We start from the raw sequence: 23,676 nt of genomic DNA on the forward strand, positions 1-23,676 counted from the left end.
TTCTCCCAAAATACATATATATATATATATATATATATATATATATATATATATATATATATATATATCATATGAATTTTATGAATAGAGCAAAAAGGTTGAAAGGAAAAAAAATGGATTGGAATGGTGTTGGTGTAGAGTGATTACAGAATACACTCATTCATTCTGGTCATCAGAAGATCATGGCATCCCTCAGCAGTGACATCCTGTTAGCATTTAGCATTTAATCATCAAGTGTCCAGAAACAATTCAGGAGAGACTCTAAAAGTCCACCATCCTTTGTCTGCGGACTGGCTTGTTATCTTTGTCATAGACAGAACATTTACGATTCAGATTTATTAGTCTTGACCCCATGGATTATTACATAGGACTGTGCAATGTCAGTATGGTGTGATGAGTGAAAAGAGGCCCCTGATCAATACTGCTCAAGTGCTCTCCATTTAGGTAATGGACACAGAGTCATAACTATCCACTCTGGATGAAGTGCCATAGGGTCACAGGGTGATCCTTTGTGTGAGACAGGAAAGGGATTTTCACCCACGCATTGAGGTAGAGCGAGAAGTTGGTTCCTGCGTGAATTCCCGGCTCCCTACAGTTTGGTGCTCCGACTGTAATGGGCCGTTGAAGTTACAAGAGCATACAGAGCAGTGTCGTTAATTTGTGGTTCAGTGTTTTATAGGGTATTTTCTGTTATGCCCTTTTATTTGTATTTTTTTAAGCAAATGACTGATATACAGACACCCACGTTGTTATATCAATAGAATTCATAAATGAGCTTGCTGTATAATTTCAGTGAAACAGCAGAGCTATTTAACAGCTGCATTTCCCCATGCTAGAAATTAAAATGGAAATCGAATGCAAAAGCATAACCTGTTAAACTAACTATTTGCCTTTCTTTTTCTCTTTGTCTCTCTATGTTTCTCTGTTTCGGATGACTTGTGGAATTCCCTGCTTAGGTAAGAGAAAGCACATTCTTTCATGCCCAATATACTCTGTTGTTATATATAATTGCTTAAAGAATATTCACCCTAGAAGCACAAGGATAAAAGCTTGTGTATATTTTGTATGTATCGTGTCAGACTGCAAACAATTTTTTTAAACAATTTTCAATAAGGTTTTTCATGTAAACATTAATGCAATAGCTACGTTCACAACAAACAATGTTTTTACAACATTTATTAGTCTTGGAAAATATTATTTTCTACATATCTACATAAAAATGTCAACATAGATTAATGCATTAGGAACCAACAATTAACAAAAATGCTGAAGTATAAAAAAATATATATATTTATATATTTTTAATATGTATTATAAAAAATATATAGTATTATATTATAAAGTAAAATCAACCAAATTTAATAAATACTGAGTACTGCTAATACTTTAATATCGTGTTAACTCACAACGCATTAATGCCACTATTGTAACATGTTAGCAAAAATTATTTTCTTAATCTTCTTAATAATTTTGCCTTGTTGTCCAGTTAAAAATATCTAAACATTTTTAAAACAAGATTAGTTTAGAATCTCAAAAAAAAAAAATGCAACTTGAATTATTTTTCAACCAATTGTCTGATTTTTTTTGAAGCATACATTTAAAATTTGGTGAGGTTTTATGCTTAAAACAAGTAAAGTTTTTTGAAAACAAGTCTTAATACCTTACACAACTATGCTGAATTCATAAATTCATCTTGTTTGAAGAACGTTTAGACATTTTTACTGGACCGCGACAATAATATTCAGATTTCGAATTTGATTATTAGCAATGCATCACCATTTATGCCTTGTCACTCATAATGGATTAGCCCATCTTGTCCCTCGCAGGTAGAAGTTCTCCTGTTTAGTAAAACACGTTTGCCGTTAGACGACATCTGCGGCATGTTAACTCCGTTCAGTAAAAACACGTGCAAGCCCTGTAATAAGTAAGCAGCCCATGGCCGCACGCTAACAAGCCCAAGCCCAACAACAGGCATTAGCCATGCCACGCTCTCTCTGAAAGAATGCCGTGTGTCTGGAATGCCAACCGGCCACAGAGACGCAGAAAGCAGATGTGCGCCTGCCGGAGGCTCATCTGGCTCCCCTCTCTGAACCTGCGTGATGTGGGAGTTATTGATGGGTAGCCACCGTGCGCCGGCAAGCGGTGCGGTCATTAGCGAGGTACTAGTGAGAAAGGAAGAGAGAGAGAAACAGTGGGAGGGTAAATGTGGGAGTGTGTGGGAGAAAAAAAACAAGTCTTTCAGGACTCATTCATCAAATAGGTCCACTGAACTCCCCTCTGGACATGATTTTTAGACAGACTGAGAGAGAGTGTGTGAATAAGAATCATGGATACATGGCATACAGTCTCTGTCCATCAGTCCTCACCTCTCAGGAGATAACAGATAGCACTGAAAGTGGGTCTGTGCCTTGTGTCAATAGTCAGCTGTTTTGTTACAGGATTATAGAGGTTGAAGAAAGAAGCGCATATACCATCCTTTGGGATTGATGCTCCATCTGTCAGAAACCAAAGGTCTGGCGTGTCTTTTATAAAAAGCGCCCATTTAACGCCGCTGTCTGAAGTTGTTTTCTGTTTGTGCTTGTTTGTTTCATGCGAAATTGATTCATTCAATATATTTTTATAGCTCTGCGGAATTCATTATAAAAATTCAGTCCTCTCCCTTTGAAAGCACATCATTGTTTTATTTGGGTTTGTGTCTTGTAGAAGTTGGAGCTTATTTGCTATTTTGTGGTTTGTGAATTCATCTGCTCTGCTATTTTACCCTCTGTGCTCTCTTTAATAGATCTTTTTTCTCTCATATTTAAATATCAGGTAACTTTTACTTAAATTGAGCTGCAGAATTTAAAGATGGATCCCTAAGGACCAGCATTAGAGCAACTGTTGGGCCAGCTGCCCTCCCTCTGTCCCGTGGAGGGCCACGAAGAGTTCTTATCCGCTTAGGTCAGGGTTGGAGGTGTGGAGAGATGAGACTGAGCCAAACCATAATCAGGGTTCATCGGTGCCTTCTGCAGTCCCACCAGCCCGAGGTGTCCATCTGAAGAGACAAACAGTCAACGCGGAGGGTCCTCTCCTGGGCCACAGATTAAATTCCCACATTCCAAAGATAAACGCAGGGGTCAGTCCTCAACGTTGCGGAAGCGGCAACACATTTGCAGGTCCACAAACAAGGGTGTGCTAGCCAAAATGCAGATATGCGTATCTCCTTTTCATGTGTCATTGACAATATCTGTTTGTGTTCACCTGTCATGGAAGACTTGAAGTCTTCTCTAGGAGGAGTGGGTGTTTGGGGCCCTAGCTGCAATTTTTGCAAAATTACACAGTTGATATTGAATGGAATAGTTTATTTTAATAAAAAATCCAGTTTTCATGTTGTTTCAAATGTAGTTTTGAAAAATTATATGTTATACAAAATGTCCAAGCTCTTCTTTTCCGTGTAATGAGACAGAATCTGGTTTACACTCCAGCACAGTAGGTGGCAGTATTGCACCTTGATGTTGGTTGGCACTAGGAAGACAATGACGCAGTGTGTGTAGCCGTTTTATCAAAAAAATGTAGATCGGGGTGCTTGGTTCAGTTCATCAGTTGTTGATTGGATGGAGACAGGTTTTAGTGCAAGTTTGCAGTTAATTATAAGGTGATGGGTCCGGTATATGTCAACAGAGAGAAGTCTGTAATTTCATCAGAAAATTGAGGTTTGACAGTTTTATTAAAAATTGCAATGAGGTCAGCGCCGATAGCCTTGCGGGCAGCTCGTCGGCAGGATGCGCTGTTGCGCTACGGATGTCCCGAGTTCAAATCCCGGCTCAAGGACCTTTCCCGATCCCGCCCCCCTCTTTCTCCCACTTTGCTTCCTTTCTCATCTACATTGTCCTATAACAATAAAGGCAAAAAACACCAAAAATGTATTGCAAAAAGATCAATAACATTTATTTAGAAAATAGATAGGGTGAATTTTAGTTTCAGGCTGACTTTACGTCACTCTTGACTGAAAAATTTCCCCTCCAATATAGTTTTTGTGCTTGGGTTTGGTTCGAACAATCAAACATGGTACATCACAGGACATTATGCTAAACATCTCCTGTGGTATTACAGTAAAAACCCACACAGGTTTGGAACGACATGAAGTAATTTTCATTTTTCACAAACTGTTGATCTGATTTTCACAGTATGCCACCACGAAACTGCCTGTGCATCATTCATGCAGATAAATGAATGCTATTGTGCTTATCCATTCTTTTGACCTCTCGCACCCTCGCATACCTTCATTCATCTTAAAACGTCCATTCAAGGTCACTCCTAGAGTTTAATTTACGGGAAATTCTGAGCCGTGCATCTTTCAGCACCAGCGTCATTGGCACACTTTGCTTCCTCGTTTTCTGTTTTTTGCCTGCAGCGACGTGGCATCAGATCAGTTGGTGTAGGAAACCTTCACACCTGGAACAGTGCTGTATTGTTCTGCCACACCTGCGAGCAAAAAGAGGCTTCCTCTTCTCTGTCTGGAATCTGGTCCCATGAGGCCAACAGCGTAGGCCATTGATAAAACGCCCACTTTCTAGCTCTATAAACTCTCGGCTCACACTAGTTGAGCTCATCCCTCTGGCCTGGTCTGACAACTCAGGCTCGGTTAAGACTTTTCCATGGCATCGATTCCTGTTAACTTATGAGCGTATGTGTGGAACACAGCTTATTAGGCGTGAATGGAGGCAGGGACGTTCTGGGGAATGTGTTTGTGTTTGGAAAGCTGCCTGACACTCATTTGTGAGGCAGTGAAATACATTGGCAGCCTAGAGGTGCCTGAGCCGACTTCCCGGTCTCGTATTTCAAATCCTCTTAGATGAGGAAGATGATAGTGCTGTGAAATGGAGATGATTATGTTTACTCTAAACAATGCCTAACAACATGCACCGGGATTTCCTTTAAAGCTAGGAGACTATGGCATTCTCTCCTATTTTAATGCGGTTTGGAGCACCACGTGGTGTTTTCGCCCATTTTTACCTGCTGGTACGTTGTTTTTGGTTGACTTTACAGTGTAAACAGTTCTTTAAGCCTTTAAATCTCCACAGAGAAAGAGCCATTTATCTCTACCTGTTGAGTGACAAGTATAGACTCAGAAAAAAGAGTGTACTAAAAAGAGTATAAGCTCTTTTTATGCGTGCTAGGGTGTTTCTTTCAGGCTGCTGTCATTTTGAACATATGTTGGCATTTCCAAGCCCTTCATAGAACTGGAATTCACTAAACCTCTTTTCATTCCATCTGTGTACATTCAGATTTGAGGAAAATAGCTAAACATGTGGCGTTTGTCCTCAGTAAGAGGTGTGTTTGTCTCCTGGTTGACATGTTTGGTCGAAATGGTGTTAAATGGCTCAGCAGGAGTGACTGCAATAAGACCTGGCAACCCACATATAAGCCTCCACACAGCACACCGATGCTCATTAGGCACTGACAGCATCTTCAGAAGACATGAAGAGAAAGCGAGTGAGAGACTTGGCAGTACGGACTCTGTATGGGGTCTGGTCACTGGCATATGTAACTGGATCCCTCGGCATGGGAATTTACTGTAGCTTGAAAATAAAAATAAGAGTAGAGCTTTTTACGTGCCTTACATCTGTTTGGCATTTAAAAACTTGAGACTTAAGACTAAGTTTCCCCCAAAATGCACTTTAGGAATAAATAAAACATTCAGGTTTTACAGCTGTGCCGTCTTCTTGTTGCCAAGCTTTATTTTGAATGGCCTGAAGGTCCAAAACCTGAGCAGGAAGTCTTAAATTCAGAGATGTGGAGGAGGAGGAGGAGGAGGAGGAGGAGGAGGAGTTTGTGCAGCCAGATGGTGCTAAATACTGATTAAACCCTGGATCTTTGAACCTCGTAGATCTCTCCAATTAGCCATTGTGTGGAGGACAGAGTGAAGTGGAGAGGGCCAGGAGAGGCCCCCTGTGAGTCCTTAAGCCCAGCTTTGTCACCTGACACTTCCCCCGTGCTAACAGGCCTGCAAGAGTCTCTTCAGAAGACTTTAAAACATTCGAGTGGGTGAATTTCAGTGTGACAAGTGTAGAGGGACAAGAGCCAGCAGGCACAGAGGAATGCTGGGACTCTGCGCTCAATGCAGGAGGAACAGCACGAGTGTGCGAATGCGTGTGTCTTTGTGCGCTTTCCCCCGTGTGGGTGAGAAAGCTCAATGAATGTTAGGATATCGCTCTTCGGTTGCTAGATCTTAGGTTCTTACTGCAGATTTTTAAATGTTTTCCAGTGTTCCACATTAGATCTAGAGAAATTTCAGTCATTCTATGAAATGGGTGCCTTTTTTAGTTTGATAAGATGATTTTTTTAAATAATGATTTTTAACATTCTAGCAAATAATGTGTTTAAATATATTAAATACTATTAAATATAAAAATAAAGCATTAAAATATGTAATATTAAATATACACTGTTTAACACTATTTAAATAAGACATTTAAGATCTATCTATCTATCTATCTTATTAGATATATATAGATAATTATAGATAGTTATTTTAGTAGTATATCACTGTTAATTTATTGTTTTATATTTATTATTAAGTTTTATTTATTGTATATTTATTCATAAGTATTTTTATATATATATTTAGTAATATATGCTGGGGAAAGTGCTTTATATAAATAGTTCATATTATAATTTTATTTATAGGTATTTCTATAAATATCCACTTTTCAACTGTCAGTTGCTCACTATATATATATATATATATATATATATATAGCTAGATAGATGAGGGACACAGATGTCACTGGTTCTGTTGAGTCCCCCTTATTTTCCCATGCTTTATGTCCCTCTTTGACCTCTCCTTTTTCTTTTTATAAATCCTGGCGTCTGTCCTCCATCTGAAGGTGTAGTATAGTGTCAAATCTCTTGTTAATGCTGACCTGCTTTCAATTAGTTTGGAGAGAAAAGAGGATTAGCTCTGTTTTACCTGCTGCAGGAAAAAAACACATCATTGGTCTGCCTGTGACAGCACTGCTTAAGATCTTTCACTGAGTCCATCAATACTGCGCAGGGCAGCTTGCCAAGACCTGTTTCTCAAATAAGCCCTGTACCACTCGCTCAGAATGCAACCCATACCTGCCTTTGTGCGTACCATGCTCCAAGTCAAACACACACACACACACACATACAGGTAAATCCCACTTACCACCCATCTGTAAACTTCACCCTCCCTTCAATATGCTGACTGTGAGTGATCGCTTCTCCTTCTGGGGCAGAAAGTAATTCCTCTGAAGGGTAAATAAACTGGGAGAGCCTTTGTCTAGTTAACTCAAGGTCTGCAGAAATTGCCCAACAGTCTGCTCTCTATACCTGTTGAAAGAAAAATTCACCCTTGATTTAGTAGAAAGCTAACGCCTGCGGAACAAACAAGAATGTTTCCATTATAACACCTTAAGGACCATGCGCATAATGTTGTTCAAAAGGCTTTAGTGCGCTAGCTTAAAACCTAAAAACCAACATATCACACCAGTGAAATTGCTGTCCGAGTCATTCTACAACTAAACAAGGATGTGCGTGTTGAGCTCCTGTGTTGATAGACACTCGGCGAACAGCCTGTTGAGAACCTCTGTATGCGTGTTAAGTGCGCACTAAAAAAACTCAGTAATGTCTGTTGACTGACGCCTGTTCGCACCGTTTTTATACTCCCAACAGTCCTCTGGATGCTGCGGTTTGCAGAGCGAGGCCAAGTTGCTATCTCTCCAAACATCACTAAATAGCTCGTGCTGACATTGAACCAACACAAAAGCCGATGCCAATGCTTTTCTTCGAAACACATAAACAGCTCCCCCACAGCATATGATCGTGCTCGCACATTGTTAATAATAGAGCAATTGTAAAACCTGTTTTATTCATTGTAGCACAATATGTCTTTATTATGTATGGTTAAGGGGGCCTTGTGTACAGGCAAAAGCTGTAATACAGTCATCTGTCTGTTTCCATGTGGGGATGAACATGCCTGTCATTCACAGAGGTTGTGTATTAATACACTGCTTTGTCACCTCCTCTCCTGTCCTCACTCTGTGGCCAAGGCCACTCCATCAATCTGTTAAAGTGACAACAATGGAGGCCTTAGCTGTCTAACAATAGCAAGGTAACTACCACATACCATGGACATGTACATGAGACCACAGATTAAATCCTGCGCTGTGCTGTGATGCTAATCACTTTAGCAGGCCCAGACAGGCCACTAAAGACACAAATATGGATTCTGATATTGACAGAGGACATTAGTCAGGGTTGACGCCATATTTAATTTGATGGGAATGCAAACAAGGCTGTGAGCTATAGTCGCTTGTCTTAATTTACATACTTTTACATACTTATTTTTATCCCCAAAAGGTTCATATATATATATATATATATATATATATATATACGCATTTTGACTTTGTACATTCTACTACAACCAAAATAAGTGATTAAATATTATCTGGAAGATATTTGCTTTGTATTAAGCTTAAGATTAGTACCATTATTATTTTATTGTATTATGTGTGTTAATTTTTCTGCCCTTAGAGTATGTTTTCATTTACTTTTTAAAATATTTAATTTAATTAATTTTCATTTTTATTTTATTAATCTTTTAATTTTTAAATTCCCTTGAAAAAAATGTCAATTTTATTATTTTATTTTCATTTTATTTACAATTTAATTATATTTGATGTATTATATTATATTATATTGAATTTTTAATTTTATATTATTGTGTTTTATATGATATTATATTAATTAATTTAATTATATTTATTTTTACATTTTATATTATTGTGTTTTTATATTATAGTAGTAGTAGAAATACTTTTTATTTATCCCCTTGGGGAAATTTTGTTTCAGTGGGTTTTAACATGCATTTCACAAACAATAGAAAAACAATTCAGCATATCAGCAAAAACACAAAATATTATATTATATTATGTTATGTTATATTAACACCAATGTACGATCTATCAAACAGGCTGTATTTCCATTATTCATAGCTCCATTTCCATTAAATTGGAGATTCCATCTGCCCTGAGTTATGTTCAATTTGACCTCAAAATTAACATTCAGAAGGCCAATGAACCTCTACATACGTTCAGAGAATTTAGCATGACAATGTCACCGTTGCCAAATATGACTTGAATTTGTTCAACAAAATATATATCTCTGCCATGGATTGGTTACCATTGCATGGCAGCCTCTAATTCATAACTTCAAAGAGAACCGCAGCATTCCATATTCCATCATATTCCACTTCATAATCCAGGATGTTATGTTATGATGTCAATCACACAACCACAGCCCATAATAAATATTTTCCTCCCGAGGACTTGTTGAACTTGGAGCCCTTGGCTCTTGAATGCAGATAGCAGAGGAAGCATCAGGAATGAAAGGAAAGTGTTCCCTCCACTAAAAACATAAGATCAGTCAGACACGGAACGTCTTGCCGCAGAGCAATATATACTCAACTCACTGTTTATTAGCTCGATCGTGGAGATAAGAAACATCTGTATGACGGTTCCGTCCCTTCATCTTCGGTTGAGACAGAGGCAGGAACACCCCGCTCTGATTTATGGAAAGTTTATTTTTTTGCTTGAATCACCTGTCATCAGAAGGGAGATTATAAATCCTGCTGAATATATGGACTGGGGCTGCCCATACCCAGACTGCCTCAGTGGAGGGAAAATTAACTTTCCAGAAGGGTCCCTTCACAGAATGCTATTTGGCGATGCTGTCCGTACAACACAATATGTGGTGCATCAGTGAGCTAATCCTTCTCGGTCTGTATGAGGCGAACTCAAATTAGGTCTGGAGGTGTTTCTCGTCCAAAGCAATGAGAGCAGCATATCTAGTCAATACCATTGGTGCGACATATGGTACATGCATACGACCCCCCCCCTCTTTTTGAAGTCATGTGTAAGATTGTAAAACATTCTCCTGAATTATCATGGCTGCATGGCGGTTCTACTCCTCTCTGTGTATGTGTGTGTGGCTGTTTGTTGAATCTCGACCCTGCAGGGTGTTTTGGCTGATGGAGGAGGCTCTGACAGGGCCGCTGAGGGTTCTGATGAACTGGGCTGGATGGGGGAGATTGAGAGCACCAGGTGTGGGGGGCCTGAGCATGGCATGCTTGGCACTCTGAGGGGACTCTATGTTTAGATGTTACATTATGTTACATGTGCTGTTTTTTCTGGCGCTGCTGCGTTTGTTGAAGGTAAAAGCGCTTCCATGCCAGCCTCTAGGCCACCCTCATGCTCTCTCCCTCCAAACCTAATATAAAAACAGCATAGTTGGTCAGTGTATGTTGTGTTTTAGATGCTGGTGGTCCTCATCATGGGATGGTGATGTGCTTCTGTCTCCACCAGGCTGCTTACCCAGCTTCCTTGGTCAACCAGTTTAAAATAATAATAATATAAATTTTATAGGAAAATGTTATGTGTACATATTCTATATAAAATTTGTTAAACACTTTATTTTAAGGACCAATTCTCACTATCAAGTAGTTGTTTATTAGCATGCATATTACTAACATATTGGCTGTTTATTGGTACTCAAAAAACATATTAATGCCTTATTCTGCCTGACCATATTTTAGATCTTCTATTCCTACCCCATACTTAAACTTAACTACCTTACTATCTATTAATAAGCAGCGAATTAGTAGTTTATTGAAGCAAAAGTGATAGTTAATAGTTAGTCTCTAAGGAGAATTGGACCTTAAAATAAAGTGTGACCAAAAATTTTTACATTTTAAACGAGATTGTTTTTGTAATTTAAAATATAATTATAATTTTAAAATATATGTAATATTTGATCATATAAAATTTTTAATCTATATTTTCATTAGGCTATGTAAGTGTATATGTATATAGACTACTGTTAAAAAGTTTTTTACAATTATTTTTTTAAAGAATTTGGTACGTTTATTCAGCAAGGATACATTAAAGTCACAAGTAAAGACATTTATAATGGTACAAAAAGGGTTTTTATTTCAAATAATGCTATTTTTTCAAACTTTCGATTCATCAAAGATTCATAAAAAAATGGATCACGAAAATATTTGCTACAAAAATATTGCACAGCACAACAGTTTTCAACAATAATAATAGGAAATGTTTCTTGTGCACCAAATTAACATATTAGAATGATTGGCATAACAGCTGCTGAAAATTCAGCTTTGCCATCACAGGATAATATTAATTTATTCATTTATATATTTTGTTGTTTACTTTTGTTTTATAAATTGATGCCGGGTGAATCAGAAACTTAGCCTAATTATACAATGCTTCCTTTCCAGGGAAGCCAGACAGTCGCCATACCTTCTTCACCCACTCTTTTCTCTCATCCCGTATGGTCTCACAGCGCAGTGCCACCCTGATGATACATGAAAGTCTAACTTTGTGGAAAAACACCCTTAGTAATACTCCCACACAGGACTTTAATAGGACATAAACAAAATGTGTTGTGCTCTGGACTATTTTAAGTCACCCATAAATCAGTGGGAGAGCACTGTGGACAATTAGCAAGGGCTGCTGATTGAAGCCAGACTTTGTGGCTTGCTAACTGCTGCTCCTCTACTTTTAATTGATTCAATGTTGTCTTGATTGGGTGCAGAGCGGCTTTGCCCAAGGCACTGTAAAACGACCCGGGTGCGCAATGGCCCCTCTGGGAGAGGTCAGATCTCCAGCCTGCTGTGGGAGGCAGGTTCATGTTTGCTTAGATGTCCGTAGTCTGACTCTTACCCTTTCCTCTCTCTCGCTTGTGCTGCTGAGCTGTTGCTTGTTTGTTTTTCCTCAACAAATAATTTGTTCTTCTTCATGTTATACACTCACTAGATGAATGACCCCAGGGTCAGCGCCGTCATTCTATTCGTTCTCTTTTGAATATGGAGGCCTTCATTAATAATGGGCGAACCATGACCTCTGACTCTAGTCCTGACCTCACGTGGTCTCACTGTTGCATTAAAGCCAATTTGGTGCCAAGCACTCATGTCAATCTAGTTATTTGAGATCTGTAAAGCATCTACTCAATATTCAGTTGCAGCAGTAAAGAGGATCCACTCAGGATAATGAGGTTTTCAATCTAAACAAGTATGTTATTTATAAGTAGTACGTCTGCTTGCACTCGTCCGTGAAGTTCAGAAGGCCGCAGGGTGTCCCATTTGCAACCTTTCGCCGTTAATACAGACTTTTCTAGGGATGGGTAAAAATATTGATTTTCTCAATCTCAATACTGATTCTTAAAGGCACAGTTCACCTGAAAACAAAAATTCTGTGATCATTTACTCACCCTCATGTCTTTCCAAACCTGAATGGCTTTTTTCTGTAGAACAGATTGAACAGATAATACTTTTCTGTTCTGTAGAAGGTTTCGAATTACATGAGGGTGAGTAAATGATCACAGAATTTTCATTTTTGTATATTAGCATTTATGTTTTTCAACCAGTATAGCCTGATTCCCCAAAAATGACTCTTAAGTAAAAAAAGATGAGTTATCCATTTGAATTGTTTAGAAACACTGAGATTTTTTCATGTAACCAAACTGACATTACAAAAGAAATCAGAACTCAGTCTAAATTCATCAAAATCTGAACCAATTTGAATTGAGAGTTTGTGAATGCCAGATATGAAGGTCAACTGTTTATCAGCCCATAGGATTAAACACAGTATATTTATTTTTTGATGAGTGACATATACCATATGGCACTCCACTAATCACAATGACACCAGAGCGGGACGATTAACCTGTGGCACCGCAAATACTTTCCACATATCATACATGTTAAACAAGTAGCTATCTCATCCGAGACCGATAGTCCCGTTTTCACTCACTCATGTTCGCTTGCTTTCTTCTATCCGCACAGCCGTGCTCAAATATCTAGCCTTTTTTCTCTAATCTATTGCTGAATGTCCTTTGCCAATGTTTCTGAAATATAGACTTGCCTCCCACAAACACCAATATGTTTTTAATGTAGCGAGCCATATATCTTGTCTCTTCAAGAAAATCTCACGGAGTGTTTTCCATGGGAAACTTGCAGAGAGGCGGCTCTTATATGCATTTTTCTCCCCTCCTTCACCTTCATCCGTCTTTTGAGGCGTTTGCCAAGCCAGCACAGCTTGAAGTCCTGGCAGGCCATTGTTTGTCTGTGATGTTAATGCTTCTGGGCAGACATTCTTTTGGAAGGGGTGAATGAGTGATATCTGAGGCGTTGGGAGATGTACCGTTGCCTCCCCACTGAATGATGGGACAACTGCTCCACGGCTGGCCCGAGAGCTGTAACCTAAGGAGGAGATCCTCCATCTGTGCTACTGTGAAAGGCCTGGAGGGCTCGAGGCTTAGCTGACCTACACCCCTGGGAGTCACGTCAGTCATTACCTCAAGAGCGCCCTCTATGGGAAGTTGTAAGGAGGTGCGCTTAAAGGGGTAGTTCACCCCCAAATTACTCACCCTCATGTCATTCCAAACCTGTATGACTTTCTTTCTTCTAAACTTCCATACAATGAAAGTCGATGGGGTCCAAAACAAAATCGACAGCATATATTCTTTTGTGTTCCATAAAAGAGGTTTGAAATGTTGGAGCAGTTGAATTGTCATTTTGGTGAGTTCTCCCATTAATAACAATAATGCTGTTTTGTCCAGAGGCTTGTCTATGTCCGCTTGATATTTTTGCCCATTTCTTCCATTCTTTGGAAAATCAATGCCAGCTCCTCAGAGTTCTTTTGATTTAATTGGCTTCCGTTGGAAATTCTTGAGTGAAGAGCCTCCTTCATTTTTCATTCCATTGTTAAGTCTGAGGAGTCTGACCTTGGGATGAACCAACTTTAATCATGAACTCCATGAGCCCATTGCCTCCCGGTGTCCTGCCTTTCTTTAGACTCTGGTCTGCCCCGGTCATCACCCATAACACTCTGTTTGAACACGTAGAGAAAGAGCGATGGAGAGAATCGACTGAATAGGAGGATTATCGTTATGGGAGGTTTTTGTTGTAGAACTTGTTCTGATGCAGCCATGTGCCATGTTTGTGTTAGTAGCCTTGATAGAAATAGCTAATGAGCTTCTTTTTTAATCCTAATGATGAATTGGCACAGCATTGTGTAGTTTATTGACCAGCTGGCCCATCGCTCTTCAAGCGCATGAAAGAAAGCCCAACATTGATAAGCTGTTTTTCTGTTATTGGGTTTAATGGGGTCAAATCTCTTTATAACCCACTGGAGCTCATCTGATACACATTGAAAATGAATTGCTGAGGTGGCATTTGATTAAGAGGCCACGTAAGAATATTATAAACTGACACAATGTGACTCAATCCTCTCACTCATTGATTTTTCTGACACGGACATAGAAAAGCACTCTGTTGCACTTAGGTGTTGTTGTCCAGAGAGCTAATATGTTGTTGTCTGGTCCTCTAACTTTGTGACCCAGGGGAAATAGTTATTTAGTATCCTCTAGCAAAGATATTTCATATTATAGACAGGTGAATGGGCATTAGCCTTGACTCACACCAGATTTCACCGTGTATTTATGTGGTTGGCAGGTGCTTTTATTCAAAGTAACTTGCATTGCATTGAAGATTTACTTTTTTTATCAGTTCACGCATTCCCATGAAATGAACCTATGACCTTTACATTGATAGAGCCATGACTCTATTCTGTGACTAATTTAGAGCTTCGTTTAAGATGATCAATGAAAAAATGGTAACACTATGCATTGGGTATCATGAACTAGCAATAAAGAATAATGTTACATATTATAAATATGCTGTTTATGTTGTTTATTGTCAAATCATGTTTGTTCATTATACTTTAAATAATATAAAATTACACTGCAGTCCAAAGGTTTGGGAAATTACAGCAAGGATGCATTTAATTGATCAAAAATTACATTGTAATGTTACAAAAGATTAGTGTTTTTTTAACTGTTCTTTTGAACGTTCTAGTTTCTATTCATCAAAGAATCCTGCAAAAATGTATAATTGTTTCCGCAAAATTATTAAGCAGCAAAACTGTTTTCAACACTGATCAAAATAAGTAATGTCTTGAGCACCAAATATGTATATTATTGGAGGATCATGTGACACTGAAGACTAGAGGACTGGCTGCTGAAAATTCAAATTTGCCATCACAGGAATAAATTACATTTTAAAATACTGTAAAATAGAAAACAGTTATTTTTGTAAGAGACTTTTGTCAAAAACAATAAATCTCAAATGGTCATGCATACCCTGAAATGTTGAATATTTGCTAGTATATGTAAAAAAAAATTAACTTACATTAATAAATGCTAGTTTATTAACCTTATTTAAATGTGTGTTTCTTGTTTTGTAATGTTTCCATGATCCTATGCTCTGGACACCAGTTTTGGGAAACTGTATAACCCTGTTGATTTTTGTCAGCACTAGACTGAATCATTCCACTTTAAAAGATGACAGGAAACACAGGAAGCCAATAAATTTAATCAGGAAATAGCTTTGTTTTTGCCAGTACCCAATGACAAACTAAAAAGACATGTTTGCATGTTACACACTTTCAAATGCCAGATTTTGAGCTGGAAACATTTGGACTGCGCGATCGCTCAGGTAGTATGTTTTTCACAGCTGAAATTTTGCTTTCCATTCAAATGATGTCGCTCCCAAGAGTAGTAAAAAATAGTTGTTCAAAATAGCCCTAAAGTGTTTGCAGATTTTGAGCAGCATCTATACACATCCACACACTCTGCCAAACATGCATACACACACATACACCCGCACTCAAACCACCGCCAAGCCGGCCAAACCTACAGGGAAACTAAGTATTCCAGCAGTGCGTTTGAAATCCACATAATGATAATCTGATCGGTCTCGAAGCTCCATCTGCTCTCAATAGTCTTTTATTGTCCGTAATGAGTGGAAATCTTTGTGTCAGCGTGCCCAGCTGTGCTTCTGTCCACAGCAGGATCGCAACGCTAACCTCACATTAGCCTGGAAGCTCATCTGGCTCTCCCCAGGGTTCCTACTGGGTGTCCACTAGCTTACACCCTAAAAATTCCCATTGAATCCTGAGCATCCTTCACGTATAAGCCGAGTCATGTTCGCTCAGTTTTGGTGTAAAAATAATCTTTTTTGCAGCGACTCTAAACATAGCAGACCTGAGCATATCCATCGTCACTATGGCGCCTATGGGAGTCTATGTTTTTTAAATCACTTCCTTGTCGAAATGAAGTTGTGCACATTCCATTGACATTCATATTTGGTTAGATCCTCTGGAGGTCATCTGGATTTACAACAAACAAGGAATAGTTGGCCGTTTTGGCACAAGAGATGCACATTTGTTCTGCTGAAGCATTCCTCGGAGTGCCATATTTCAAGCTGTCATCTCTCGCCCATGGAAAACTCATTCTTTCAGGCGTATTTAAAGCATCCACGTCAACGACAGGATTATGAATTTTCCTCGCGAACCTCAGTGAGCCCTAGCGGACTCAGATTGGATGATTTACGTGCTTTCACATTTGCGGTAATTGCTCTCAAATAAGTGGCTTCCTCCAGAAGGAGGTGGCCTTTCTGAAGTAGGGGCTCGATGGCTCGTAAAACATACGAATGAGAGTCACTGAATGGCTAATATTTCATATCATATATACTCACTGCGGCCTTTCTTTTCGCAACAGGTTCTACCGGGGAGACTACCACATCGACGTATGCATTAACGATTATTTGGACGTATACTGTCCCCACTACATGGACACGGCCCCTGAGGAGGGAACGGAGCACTACGTCCTCTACATGGTTAACTACGACGGCTACAGCTCTTGCGACCACACGGCGAAAGGTTTCAAACGTTGGGAGTGCAACCGGCCTCACTCGCCCAACGGGCCGCTGAAGTTCTCCGAGAAGTTTCAGCTTTTCACACCGTTCTCACTGGGATTCGAATTTCGGCCAGGCAGAGAATATTACTATATCTGTGAGTATCGTGTTGATTTTTTTTGTGTGCATTAGTGATTTGTATCTCAATGATGTTTTAATGGTTTCTGTATCCAAAACCAGACGCTGCGCATGTTAAATAGATTTGTTAGATTGGCTTTCGGTTTATACGTGGAAAAAGTTGCATTGCCTGGAAAAGGATGTTGTATTAGCGTCCTCACGGAGGATAATGCAACTCAAGTCTTAATGGTATACTTTTAAGACAAGTATCTGATTACGAGCATTAAGTAAAAGAAGGCATTGCCAAGTATGACTTTGTTTTTCAGGAGTCTTGGCAAACAGGCTACAAGGAAAGCATGAAGCTCAGGGAAAAACATCTTGGTCTTCCTCTAAAGAGTCTTTGTTACGAACTCCTAGTCTCAGCTTTCGTTTGCTCGTGAGAGGGCTCTTAAAAACAAGCATCTAAACCCATGTTTTTACAACTGGAGTCAGATCCCTACAGGGTGGGAGTGGGAAGACAAAATAAGGCACAGGAGTGGTCCGACTGCTCAGGGCCGCGATGGGTTCATTTATGCAGGCGCACGGAGGAGATGTGGAGCGTTTGATTTGGCGGAATCCGACCTGATGATCTGACAGATCTCATGGGCTCATGAAACGATGGACATGTTTTTATGAGATGTGAAAGGAAGGAATTGGAGAATGAGGAGGGGGAAGTGGTAAAAACCGGAGATAAGTACATGGAGACTGAGAAAAAAGGCAGATAGGAATGCATGGTACATAGCATAAATGGGTTAGATCCCAGCAGGAGATATGGATGTTTTGCATGAATGTGGGTGTCTATCGGAGATGTTGCAACATAGTAAAATTTACTTTTTTTCCTGAAGGCCTATGAGTAAGAATAATAGGATGGGAAACATCTCGACTGAAGTGATGGAGCTGTCAGATACTATAAAGTGTTTTACAGTTAATGCGAGTTGGAAAACAAGGATTTGTAGCACACATGTCTCACTCCTGTTTGACTCAGTGTCATGATTCAACTGTTACAGGCTCTCTCAAGAGAGGAGGAAGTTTCTCCATTTGTGCGGAATTACGAGTAAAGGGAACAAAATAAACAGCGTGTCAGTCTGATCAAGTTGAAGCATAGCAGTTTAGAGTGATCGCACAATGTTATCAAGTAGACAGTGACTTTCAGTAACCTTGATCATATCACTACAATTAGAAATAGAAAGAAGAAGATATTTGAATATAGTGTAATACCAAGCTATTTGAATAAATGAAGAAATAAAATTAATTAATTAAAAATGCAATATAAATGGAAAATTAATGTATCTATATGCTGTAGTATTTCTGTTTTCTAACAGCTTATGATATGTAATAATTTTAAGGGGAAAAAATTGTCATAGAAGCAGAAAATATTTGAATATATTTTAATACCAAGCAATTTGAATAAATTAAGAAAATATTTAATATAATATAATAAAAAAATAAATATTTATAAATGAAAAATAATACAATATATATGGTAAATTAATTCATCTATATGTTTTAGTATTTATTTAATACCTATTTTTAATAGCTTATAATATATAATTTTATTGAAAAAAATTGTCATTGTGATTAAAAAGAAATTATGATTTTTTTTAATAAATTTATTGGGTTTGCTGTTACATTTTTACATTATTATTTACAATTATTTGTACAATTATTTGTAATTTGATGTAGTGTATAAAATATAAAATCATTTTACAAATAAAAATGTTGACTATATATAATATGATATATAGTTTAATTTTTAACTTATTTTTAGATTTGAATATTTTTTCTATTACTATATAAAATAATTTTATAAATAAAATTATCTGTCTATGTTTCTTTAAAAGGTTTCTTTTATATATTTAGTAATATATACTATTTCTATAATTTTACAGAATTAGTTTTTTCTGTAAAAACAGCAGTTGCAGTTTTTATATTTAACTTATTATAATTTTTTTAATTTGATACTGTATATAAAAGAATTGTATACATATATATATTTTAAAAATACATCATATAGCCAGAGGCAAAAAATGTCTTAATTTTTTGTCTATTTAATATTTGAAACAGGTTTTCCTGAATCATTTTCTTCATTAGTTTGATGTCTGCCTGTCATGATTTGGTTAGACAGAATGTCTTTGTTAGCCGGTGTGGTGGCTAATCATTCTGAGTGAGGGGTCGCTCCAGGAGAGCAGAGGGGTGACAAGCACGGTCTCTGTGCTGTCAGTCAGCGTGCCCGGCCCACTCAGGAAGCGATCAGGGGGGATCAGAGGGCCCGGCCCCGCAGGTCAAATGTGAACATGCTCTGATGACTGCAGTTGAACTCACAATCCTGAACGGCTCAAGGCAGCATGTTTTTCCAATATGGCCAATGTGGAAGTCTGATTTTAATCTCAGAGGATAGAAATCCAATTTCAAGGGAAGGTTTTTACTCGGCCTCTCCCTCCTGCCTGAGCGGGGCCAACGGCAGTGCAGGCTGTCTGATATGAGCCCGCTTCAAAAGCCCACGACTGCTATTTGTAGTCTAGTCCCTCCATCTTCATAATGCTGTAAGGTAAACCAGAAACATTCCCACTTTGTGCTTAAAGCAAGACCTGATTTGTAGCTTTGATAAGAATCCTGTAGTTTGTGGTTTGCTTATAAGTGGCATAGTCGCTACCTGAGCCAAAATTATTCCCCGCATTACAAAGCGTTCTCAAAGCACTCTAGAATGGGCAAGAAAAGAGACGGGTGTGCATCTTATCTTAAAGACGGAGCATCAATCCATCTTTCCCTCATTTATCAGACTTCTCGGTTACATCGCATCTGATCTCTCAACCCATAGCTGGAATGGTGGTGTCTGGGAGGTTTATTGCCCCTGGCCATCTGCAGCTCGGGTGAATCTGGTGTCGGCCGTGTGGGAAAGGAGACGTGGATGAGCAGCCCGGGCCATGACAGTGTAGAGTGTCTTTGAATAAGCAGGGTTGGTGTAATAGTCTTGTCTTAATGTCTGCCAATGGGAGGTCAGTTACACGCCACATGCTGACAGCGAGGGAATTCTGATGACTGACAGAATGAGAGTTTGTCATATAAGCGACCCATGAAATCATCCTAATACAGCTGGGACTGTTGATTATTGTCAGAGTTTATGTTTAAAGAAATTCGGCGAGAGCCTTGAAATTAGAGATGTGTTTTTCTTGCTGGCATTGAGCATTCATGCAGTCACATTTACAGTAATCAGGGTCCAAAGTTAACACACGTCAAGTGCAAATTGCAAGTAAAAATTGGCTTTGATGAGTAAATAATGAGTGACGGGTAACTTTATAAGGAACTGCAACTTAATACTTGGTTGAAGTCGAACTGTAAGAGTAACAGCCTGACCTTGAGCAAACTGTTTACTAAAGAAAACTTTTGTTTTGATTTTTACCTTGCGTAACTGACCTTTTCTTCTGCAGAACTTCATGTGCCAACACATATGTGGAATATTTCTTACTTAAAGTGAGAGTCCACACCAGAATTAAAGTTCATTCATCATTCACTCACCAAACATGAGTTTCATTCTTCTGTGAAACATAAAAGATGATCATTGTAAGAATATTAGGGCTTTGTGAAATCCGTTCTAATTCTGTTTTTTCCGTTTTAATTTTTCTGGATTCCTTTTTTTCCATTTTGGCTCAATTAAAAAATATATTAATCAAAAAGCATGTCTAATTAATTGAAATCATGAATTTATTAAATGTTTAACAAAAATTGCATTTTTAAAGTCCTATGAAATAAGTTTGATTAGTTTTTTCTCAAATTCAGTTTTATTTTGACCAAAATCTGTGTTTTGCATAAATTTTTGGCAATCAATTTTTCATTAAATTTTAATAATCAAAACATGTCTAATGAATTGATTTTTATAAAAATTTATTTAATATTATTTTATTGACTTCAGTAATGCTGTGTTGTGTATTTAAATTTTTCTGGTAAACACTTTTTTCTGGTAAATATTCCTTAAAAATATTGTTTTAATAATAATTGTATTATTAGTAGCAGTACTATCATTATATATTTCTGTCACAGTTTCGTCAAGTTAAACTGAACATTTATTTTGAAGGGTTGCTGTGAATACCTTTAAGTTTATGTTTATATATGATAAAGCAATAGTTTTTTCTCAAAAGAAAGCATAATTGTATTTACCAACAAGGCTAAGGTAGAGTAAATGATGACAGAATATTCATTTTTGGGTGAACTGTCCCTTTAAATGTCAAGAAAAGGAAAATTGGAGCAACTAAATCACGATGGATCGTCTTCACATTTATATGACAGGTAGCAGTTTAAACTGTGAATACTGATCTAGTACATGATGCTGTTACAAATAAGCTGATATTTATTTTATATTTTATGTTTATATTATTTATTTCAGTTGTCCTCTGTTTTATTAGTGCTATTTAATAGTAGCTTATAAGGCTATACATTTGCAGGTGAATTTAGTGTGACAGCTTTATACATATTTGAGATTAGACATATTTTATATGAATTTACTTTGTGTAATAAAAACTGGCATAAATAATCTGCATCATGGTTTTCACTACTAGAGATTTCTTTAGTGTGCAATGTTGTCACTGAAATGCAGAGTTTTTAATGTTTTTCTGTGGGTTCGCTGTGGTTTTCATCAGTCATGAATCCCTGTGTAGAACAGCAATGTTCACTCCTGCACATCTTTCATCCGCAGTCCCCTCTCCCACCCCACATATCCAAATGCCCACTGCGGGATGGCATCCTATTAATGTCTCTGGGCAAAAAGTTAATTTTGGACTCTGACAATACTGATGCACACTCACGTTCGGCAGTTGTGGTAGAAGCCAACGATGTACAACGGATTTGTGAAGTGGTGTTTCCGATCAACACTGGGATCCCGCTCCAAACTAGACCAGACTTGAGGAATGAGACAAAAGCAATTTCACCCAAATCAAAGGAAATATGCTTGTGGGGACATGATTAAGGGTTCACAAGCCCCCAGTATGTCAGTGTAGACAGCACATAAGCACATTGATTTAACCCAAGCTCTCCCCACAGTCACGAGGGTGTGGGGATGAGAAGAGAGACAGCAGATTAAGTGCAGCTGGAGACCCCACACAGCAGGGAATCATGGGGGTCAAGGCTAGAAGAGCCATGGTGCATTATGGGAATGTCTGCAAGCTCAGAGATGAGCCAGCCAGCTAATGGGGAAAAGAGTTATAATTATTTTCTTCCAACATGTCTTTCTCTTGTTTCTTTTTCTTTCCTCTACAGGCAACTGATCCTGTTAAAGCTTCATCTTGACAGTTTCATGGTGGTTTAAAGTGTTAAAAATATATATGGGTCAATGACAAGACACTTTTAAAAAATCTTTTAATTTATTTTAAAAGTACTTCAAAATGCATGACTTAAATATAATGACTGTAAAGATCAACGAATCTCTTAAAATATCAGATATTTTTACCTTTTTATAACAAGACTCCAGAAAACGTAATATTGTCTGAGAAATAACAGTCCATGAGATTTGTATAGTAATGAATCATACATAACTTTTACATCAATTTCTACATACATTTTAAATACATCTGAAACCATATTTCTTTACATTACCTTAAATTCATGTGAATAATATATTTATAAAAGTTTATCAAATATATATATATACTGTATATACAGCGGGTAAAATAAGTATTTAACACATCACCATTTTTCTCAGTAAATATATTTCTAAAGGTGCTGTTGACATGAAATTTTCACCAGATGTCGGTAACAATCCAAGTAATCCATACATACAAAGAAAGCAAAACAAATAAGTTCAGAAATTAAGTTCTGTGTAATAAAGTAGAATGACACTGGGGGAACGTATTGAACACATGAAGAAAGGGAGGTGCAAAAAGGCATGAAAAGCCAAGACACCAGCAGAAATCTATCAGTAATTAGAAAGCAATCCTGCCATCCTGTCAGTGGAAATTAATTTGAACTGGTTCAATCCCAACTAGGGGTTGAATGGCTTCTGATTTTTTGAAGTCGACTTTTATGTAATAAAAGTTGAGTCGAAGTCGTTAATGAACAAATAAGTCTGGAGCTGTGACAAACACCGTGTGCACAGCTATGGCATATGACACAGCGCTGCCCACATGGCTGTTGCTCCTATAACAGGTTTTTTTTTATCAGTTTGGGTGGTTACATTTCTCACAGATTTCTGCAAATTCTAAATTAGATACAGATAAAGAAGCACAGTAAAGATTACATTCATATGAATGCATTAGTGAGAGCGATTGCATGTGTGAATTAATTATACCTGGCAGCGTCTCCCTACTAGTAGTGAAGCTGTGGAATTTAGTTATTAAGAAAAATATGCTTGAACTTTTCAGTTTCTAAGCTATTTTATTGAGAAATCACAGAACAGTGTTGACAATATATTTCCGCACTGAATGATTATGTGCGTGCGATGTACGCGTTACTGTCTGTAGCCTATGTGTGTGTGTTACAGTGCAGCAGCGCATTAGATTAGAATGGCGATTAATTTACCTGTACAATAAGCTGTTTAAAACGTGCATTCCGTTCAATTTCGAGCATTCAGTAATATAACCACACGTCTTGTGGAGCGCTTTCAAAGTATGCATTTATTTGTCATTTGAACTGTTTGGAAACGGAGCGTAAATGTGGAAGTCCTTCAAAGATTTCTTATCCTGTTGCGGCCTCTATTGGACCAGCGACTAGTCGACGACAAGCTTAAAGCGTCATGGCAGAGCATTGAAGTC

The 23,676-nt window shown here is 38.0% G+C and overlaps 1 protein-coding gene across 1 annotated transcript in view; it reads left to right on the forward strand.

Moving 5' to 3' along the window:
• Positions 1–23,676, forward strand: part of efna5a (ephrin-A5a) — a 52,848-nt gene that overhangs the window by 22,712 nt on the left and 6,460 nt on the right. Inside the window, exon 2 of the mRNA XM_016277631.1 lies at positions 16,645–16,937. Coding sequence (XP_016133117.1) covers positions 16,645–16,937 — 293 coding nt within the window. The remainder of the gene's footprint in view (positions 1–16,644; positions 16,938–23,676) is intronic.

Source organism: Sinocyclocheilus grahami, unplaced genomic scaffold (assembly GCF_001515645.1).
Source record: "Sinocyclocheilus grahami isolate Dianchi unplaced genomic scaffold, SAMN03320097.WGS_v1.1 scaffold114.1, whole genome shotgun sequence".
Classification (NCBI taxonomy): domain Eukaryota; kingdom Metazoa; phylum Chordata; class Actinopteri; order Cypriniformes; family Cyprinidae; genus Sinocyclocheilus; species Sinocyclocheilus grahami.